Below are 8,197 nucleotides of genomic sequence, written 5' to 3' on the forward strand. Positions count from 1 at the left end.
CTGGCTAGCTCACAAACACCTCCAAGGGTTTGCTCTCTGGGGACAAATCTCTCTCCTTCTCTCATACACATACAAAAACAAACTTTAACTTTCTAAAGAGTGTTCTTCCTTTAGCTTAGTAATTTGTGGCACTCCTATTCCAAAGTGGGCTATTCTCCTTCAGATAAACCAATTATCTCCTTTCCCATCTTTTTGTTGCTGTTGTTATTCTTTGCCCCCCCCCCCTTGCTCTGGCCCATAGGTTCTTTGTTTCTCATTACCGATGGTTGTGAGCCACCATATGGTTGCTGAGATTTGAACTCATGACCTCCAGAAGAGCAGCCAGTGCTCTTAACTGCTGAGCCATCTCACCAGCCCCACTTTCTCATCTTACAGTCTCTGGACACTTCCCACCCAGAGAAGATCCACATTAAGATGGGTTTAAATGATTCTCCCTTCTCCATCATCACTTCAATCAAAACTCCAGCATTCTGCAAGTATGATTTGGTTTCAGCACAGGCCTCCAGTATTGATTGAATTAACCAACAATTATTGTGCACTTTTGTTCATAGCCTTCAGTGACTGTGTACTTTTGGAGGAAACATTTAGGAATGTTACAATGTTCCCTGCCAAGGGCAAGGTACAGCTAAAAAGTAAATAGGAACTGTAGCTTCTGAGCATGACAGATACAAAGTTACTGGTGGCTGGGCCTGTGGAAATGCAGCCCATGGAGAAGATGCTTCCATACCTTTCTACTCTGATAAGGCTTCAAGGCAGAGGATCTGTACATCCACCTGGTCTATTTGTTACAGATGAAACTACTGTTCCTGGGTGAGCTCCTGAGATGCAGCAAGAGGACCGAGAGAGAGGTTAGGGTGTTTATTCTTGTTTCCTCTAAGCTTACGGCACACAGGCCAAATCCATCTAATGGCTACTGACTCTGTGAGGGCGGCTGAATCATGGCAGCTGTCTTTGCAGATTCAGTAATGACTTCCTGTCCTTGCTCTTCTAGGATTAGGTGTAGTGGCTAGAAACCCAACACAGACATTCAAGTGCTCACCACTGGTATTGACTGTCCCATGTCAACACACAGATACAGTAATTAACATCAGACATGACCCTAGGTTAAAACAAAACAAAACTTAAGACAGGAACTCAAACTGGGTTAGTTGTATTTTGGAATGGTGATTTATCTTGAAAATGTAAAATGTTATAAAAAAAATAAGAGAACATATTTGCATATGCACATGGACACACACATGAACACATATACACATGTACACATACAACCCTAGTAATCTAGTTTGATTCCCTAGAATTCACATCATATAAACATGGAAGCAAAGAAAGACGTCACAGAGCTGTCCTCTGATCCCACACAAAAGTTATGGCACATATGCATTACATAAGAAATAGAAACAAGTACCAGTTTTCAACTTCAACATTTATTATACAAAATGTACAATAAAAGGATACATCTGAAATAAGTTATAATAAACTTCAATGAAAACTATTAAGCATAATCCTTTATTTATTTGCTTTTGTGAGACAGAGTCTCAAGTAGCCAGGCTGGCTTCAAACTTACTATGTAGCTAATGACCTTGAACTTCTGATCTTCCTGTCTCTGCCTCAAGGGTGGAGATCCCAGATACATGCACATTAGACCTATACAATATTATCTCTATCAATATGAACATGTTCAAATGTTATCAGTGTTTGGCATTTTTAAGAGGTATATAGGACAGCATCTACTAATTAAGGTATCCAAATTACTGAACTTTACATAAAAAAGGCACATAAAAAAAAGGCAGCTCAACTTTACACTATACTAAAATCTAAACTCTTGAGCTAGGCATGTGCTTAAGTGTACACTGGGCCCCAGGTCTGATCCTTACCACCACCACTACATCCTCAACAAACCCCATGCATAACCTCTTAGTAGCCATTCTTAATTAAACAAGCTGTCCAACACATGCTGTTCTGCAAGCAGAGATTTGAACGTCCCATTATGGAAGAGGCAATTACTATTTCAACTTTAAGAAATGTATTTTTGGTACCAGTAATACAAAATTTATATTTATAGCTATACATATATATGCATATAAAGAGTATTTATAGACTATAACCTAAACACAATGGTAGAAAGATAAATAGTTGTCAAATATAAAAACTAGCCACTAATATATTTGTTGTGTATATAATAACAAAATAAACAATAAATTTAAAAATCCTTATTAACCCAAATTAGAACTATCAAAGTGTTTATCTAAAGACATTAATTTTTATATTAAGTACAGAATTGTTTTGAGGTCCTCTTGAAAATCACAACTTGAATTTTGGCAAACAGGAGAAAGACAAAGGAAAACAAAGACAGCAAAATATAACAGATATAATTCTAGTCTGATACAATAACCTACTAGGGAAGGATAAAACTAAAAGTGCTTTAGCTAATATGAACAAAAAAATTCCAATGCTTGCTAAATAATTATTAAATGTCACAAAACATTAATTACCAAAATAGCTTTAAGATCTAGCCAAACTATTACTATTGTAGCAGTAAATAAACATAGCTCAAACATCTAAGACTTATCAGTTATCTTACTATATGTACATAAATATCAGGAAATTTAAGATACTTTTACTATTTTAATCTTTTCTTGAAGATCCAAGATTTCATCTTATTTTGCATCGGTTATGAAGATATCTCTGAAGACAAATAGGAGCCAAATATAAAGAACTTGAATGTAACGGACATTATGATCTGGAACAACTGAAGTTTTCTACTGCTTGCTCCATTTTCTGTGTAAAAGACAGGAAGGAGAGAAAATTTCAATACCGAGAAAAGCTAAAAAAATAATTTCTTTGCTTTTCCCCAACAAGAATATTAACTGTCTGTGTATCAGGTCAGTTTGGTACACTTATATACAATGTAAGCAACAGTATTCATTCTACAAATAGCATGCATATATCCTAGTGAAATCTACAAGAGCATGTGCACCCACACCCACGCACTCCATATAGTAGGTAGTTATATGGCAGACTTTTAGGTGACTGGGATATAGTAGCATCTAACATGTATGTTTAAAAATTAATATTCCAATACCTTCTATAAAGATAAGTAGGCCATTTTCATTTTGAGAGAGGGTCTTAACCATGTAAGCAGATCAGATTAAACTTGTGACTCCTGTGCTTCAGCTGCCCCAATCTGGGATTACAGATGTATACAAACATACCCACCTTAAACACTTATCTTATGGAAAAAGGCTATTTTTAAAGTTACATTTCCATATTTAAGTATATATTTCTAGTTTTATCAATACTATGGAGCCACTGTTTATCATAAATACAATCTAATCAATTTCTTAGATTCATAACACACCACACTTGCTTATATCTATTAATAATCTATAATCTTTATATAAAAAGCCTCTAAATTATTATTTTTTGGTTTTGAGAGTTTCATGTACCTCAAGCTGGCCTTAAACATGCTACATAGCAGAAGACCTTGGACACTGATCCTTCTGCCTATACCCAAATAATGAAATTTATAAATGGGTCACCACACTTTGGTTGGTCTTTAATGGAATACTACCTGGCAAGGGGAGTGTAAAGTGTTTCTAGTTAGCTAGGCATGGTAGTGCACACCTTTAATCCCAGTACTCTGGAGGCGTGGAAGCAGAGGCAGAGGCAGAACCTGGTAGATCTCTAAGTCTGAGGTCAGACTGATCTACATAAGTTCTAGATAACCAAGGTTGTGTAGAAAGACCCTGTCTCAAAATAAGCAATGAAACCAGTTTTAAGTCCAAACTTTACCTGAACAAGTGCTGTTTTGTCATAGTCCCTGCGGTGCTCATAAATACACTGGCTGATTACTGCATACAAATTTTCCAGTTGGAATATATTATATTTTTGACTTTTTTTAACAACAGTCTTCAAAAGATTCTAAAAGAAAACAAGTGTTTATATGTTCCAGATTAATTCCTTGCAACAAGATTTTTCATTCTGAATGCTTAGGGAACTGTTTATAAGGTAATACGTCAGCAGAGTGAGCCTCTGCTGAGATATGTAGGCCTCTAGCAATGACTCCCCTAGATTTTCTTCATTCTGTGACACCAGCTTTGGCCCTGGTTTAACTTTCAGTATCCTGAAAACTACAGCATAAATTGCTAATTTCAATTATATTCACAAGCTTCTCCAGACAACTCTCTTTTTAAAAGAATCAAATATTTAACGTGTACTATATAGGCATCCCTGGTGCCCAGAGGCCAGAAGAGGACACTGGATGTTACACCTAAGTCCTTAAGAGCAGTCAGAGCTCTGAACCTCTGAGCCAGCTTTCCAGCCCAGAAGAGCTTTTCCTGAAGGAGAAGGAATTTAAGAGGAATCCCTATGTAGTTAATTTACCTCTAGCCTGCAATCTTTTGTGTGAGGAAGACTAAAATGTCTAGTGAGGGCATTATGACTTCAGTTCAACATACTGTTAACTGCTTGTGGTCCACAACAAGTGAGGGTGTAGGCTGAGAGAGAATCGCCAGAGCCTTCTCCATACTGATGAGCTCCTGCTGCTCTACCTGGGAACGTCTAACTAGAGTCGTTCGCAGAAAACCCACTTCTAAAGAGAAAAATTAAACAATTATTATTTTGTTCACAAATATAATGCCTAAGACAAATAACTAGATTAATGCCTGCCTTTAATCCCAGGCCAGTTGAGGCTACTTAGTAAACTTTGACTTAAAGCAAGCAAACAAAACCCCACCAAAACAAAAATATAAGAAGTAGTTCTCAAATTGAATTTTTTAGGGGATTCTTTGACAGGTACTTTGAAACTGGCAGAAAGGGGGCATATCGAGTCAAGTGTCACTTTTTTCTTAGCAATTAATGGGATAATAATCACTAAAGAAGTTGGCATTAGTCTGAACAGTGTCTTTTCAGGACCTGAGTATTTCCTTGCCTCGTTTAGCACTCCCCCTCTAGCAGGGGCCGGGGAGAAGCGTCTCTGCTTCCCTCTGTTCTCAGCCCCTCTCCTTGTACGTGGGTTAGAGGTCAGTCTCCATTCTCTGCCCTGCAGTAGTTTAATAATGTGGCTGCAGTCAAGGTTTTCTATAGCAATTCATTTTCTATAGCCCATTAGAGTGCAACTGAGAAACACAGGACCCTGCCATGATCTTAGAGTAACCACAGGGATGGAATCTCCAGGGTAGACCATCATCACAAAAGCTTAGTTTATTATATATGTATGCATGGATGTTTTGGTCTATTAGCAGAAAGGTTAAGTAAAGATAATGCTATTTTTCTACTTAGTTAACATCTGTGCTTTGAGAAACAGCAAAAGCAATATACTTTCTTTAGGAATTATCTACAGTTTTAAAGGTGTTTATTATTATTGTTTCTGAAAACAGGGAGGGTTCCTCTTTAATAGTCTTGGCTGTTAGAGTTAGCTCTGTAGACCAGGCTGGTCTCAAACTTAGATCTACCTGCCTTGGCCTCCTGAGTGCTGAGGAGTTGACTTTTTCTGTGTGACTTACCTTTTGATTCATTTTCTTCAGGAATGTCTATGACCTGGGAGCCAGAGGCATCACCACTGCAAACAATCCTGTCTTTTCTCAGGGCTGTGCCCTCTGTAGTTTGCTTAGGCTCTTCAAGTTCATTCTCAATACTAGAGGAACTTGAGTTATTTTTCAAGTCTATGTTGCTTTCAGAGGTATTTTGCTTGTCACTTTCTTCTACCGAGGACTCGCCTGTGTTTCCAAGCTCCATGTGCTCTGCATGTGTGTGCTGACTGTCTTCTGTGTCACTCCTGCTTGGACTGTTCATAGCACTCTGTCTGTCGTCTTTAGCTTGTGAAATTTTCTTTCGCTTTATTTTGGTGCCTACGTGCCACTTTGACTTTTTATGGAGTTTTCTTTTCAACTGAGCTACAAGGAATTTAACAAGATGAACAGGTAAAGAAGTCAGGGAACCACAGTACTTCCACACGGCTGGAGTCCAGAGACAGTGAGCTACGGTGACAAGACAGAGACCTGAAGGATGGCCGGGTCACAGAATGACCCAGTTGTGATTTTTGAATTATCAAAAAATCTTAAGGGCTGGTGAGATGGCTCAGTGGGTAAGAGCACCCGACTGCTCTTCTGAAGGTCCAGAGTTCAAATCCCAGCAACCACATGGTGGCTCATAACCATCCGTAACAAGATCTGACGCCCTCTTCTGGAGTGTCTGAAGACAGCTACAGTGTACTTACATATAATAATAAATAAATCTTTAAAAAAAAAAAAAAATCTTAAATAACTTTAAGGGGGGCAATGACATGATCTATGTGATGCATTATAAATTACTGCTGAGCAGCAGGATGCGCCATACACTGACTAACTCCAGATCATGACCTCCAATGACCTACCCGTACACACCCCAGGTATACTGAGCATTCTCTTAAGCACTCCATGCAGACTCATTCACTGGAATCTCACTTTAAACTGATGAGGCTTGCTGCCATCAGCATCATCAGTTTACAGCAGAAGAAACTAAAGTACAAAAGAATTTAAATTTCTGTCTAGGGTAGACAGTAAAACTATGCTTCATTTGTCTTAGGAAGAGATGAAACTTAGTAGACACTACAAGTGGAGAATACATGGTGAACTTGAAAAACCATAACAAAAATAATACAACTTGGAAGATAGCTGAGTGTTTGGGTGGTAACAGAAGGCAGAACTTCAGCACAACGCCAAGGCTTTGTCACTGAACAATTCACTGTATTTGCAAAAATGTATATAGAAAAATAAGGCTCTGGGCACTTTACAATTTAGTTGCTTGAGTATCAGCAAAGTAGGTACAATTTACTGTGTTAGCAAAGCAAAGTACAAGACAGAGTAAAGTGCGCAAGAGAATGAAGGAATGCCATACATGAGAATTACTCCAGAGAACTTACCTGGTGTGCTGCATGCCACAGGAGTACACGGTACCTTTAGTTTCTCATTCTGCTCTTGATCTAACTTTTTATCACCAACAGGAGAATTCTGCTTTGGCATGACGTGGTAATAAGATGGTGCATATTTGGAGGAGCTACAACCTTATAAGCAGATAAACAGGATTTTAAAAATTGTTCCCAGAATTCAAAGTGCTACAAAGAATGAGACAATTCACCTGAAGCACCTTCCTCGGATGCCCAAGTGTTTTTCTACCTCTTTTCTTCCTAGATTCCTGAATTTCTTCACAAAGCTGCTCAAAGTCTTCATCAAGCTCCTCTTTAATTATTGCATAAGCAGTGTCTCTTAAAGCACAAGCTCTATGCCTAATAAGACGATCTGAGAAATAAGGAAATAGAATTCTTAATACTTTTCCAACAGTAAAGATAATAGCTATTACAATTCCTTAATGTTCTGCTTTGAGTAATGATCTAATGACTTGGAGATATGTCAAGGCAAACCAGAGCCACGCCATCTTGATTTTAACCGAGGCTGGCATTCTTTAATCCCTATACCAGGAAAGCAGAGGCAGGCAGATCTGTGAAGTTTAGGTCAGCCAGGGCTACGCTGTGAGACTCTGACTCCAATCAATCAATCTACCCACCCACCCCAAAAAAGAACAAAAGGAACTTTAATAGTCCTTTACTAATAATCTTCTGGCTCCTTTTCATTCTGTCTTCACCTGTGCCTAAACTGTTCTCTCTGCAGTCTGGCACTGTACAATAGTCTCGATAAAACTGCCTCTGCCCCTCTCCACACTGTTCTCTTAAGTAGCTTCCCTTTCCTCTCTCTTCTCAGATGTCAAATCTTTATGATTCCTCACTTTGCCTCTCAATTCAGCTTGGTCTTTAGGTAGGTCCTTAACAACTAGAACAGGGGCTACCCCAAAAGCTGTCCATGGATATGCTCTCCTAGCTGGGCTGCTTTGTCTGGCCTGAGTGGGATTGGAAGCGCCTAGCCTTGCAGAGACTTGAAGCCCCAGGGTAGGGGGATACCCAAGAGAATGGGGGGGTGGGGGGGAGAATTCGTTCCCACCCACTCAGAGAAAAAGGGAGGTGTGTTGTGTGGGGGGGGATGGCTGGAAGGGGGACAGTTAGCAGGATGCAAAGTGAATAAGTTAAAAAAAAAAAATGATGATTAAAAAAAAAAAAAAAAAAGAGCCTGAAGCTGGGCGTGGTGGCACACACCTTTAATCCCAGCAGAGGCAGGCAGATTTCTGAGTTCGAGGCCAGCCTGGTCTACAAAGTGAGTTCCAGGAC

General features: G+C 39.0%; 1 protein-coding gene across 1 annotated transcript in view; it reads right to left on the bottom strand.

The window, feature by feature from the left end:
• Positions 1-2,220: 2,220 nt before the first annotated feature.
• The window catches only part of Atad2 (ATPase family AAA domain containing 2), a 46,507-nt gene continuing 40,530 nt past the window's right edge, over positions 2,221-8,197 (bottom strand). Inside the window, exons 24-29 of the mRNA XM_029531067.1 lie at positions 7,155-7,277; positions 6,902-7,042; positions 5,505-5,894; positions 4,458-4,591; positions 3,793-3,921; positions 2,221-2,778 (exon numbers count right to left, since the gene is read on the bottom strand). Coding sequence (XP_029386927.1) covers positions 2,734-2,778; positions 3,793-3,921; positions 4,458-4,591; positions 5,505-5,894; positions 6,902-7,042; positions 7,155-7,277 — 962 coding nt within the window. The 3' untranslated portion in view covers positions 2,221-2,733. The remainder of the gene's footprint in view (positions 2,779-3,792; positions 3,922-4,457; positions 4,592-5,504; positions 5,895-6,901; positions 7,043-7,154; positions 7,278-8,197) is intronic.

Source organism: Mus pahari, chromosome 17 (genome assembly GCF_900095145.1).
Source record: "Mus pahari chromosome 17, PAHARI_EIJ_v1.1, whole genome shotgun sequence".
NCBI classification, from domain to species: domain Eukaryota; kingdom Metazoa; phylum Chordata; class Mammalia; order Rodentia; family Muridae; genus Mus; species Mus pahari.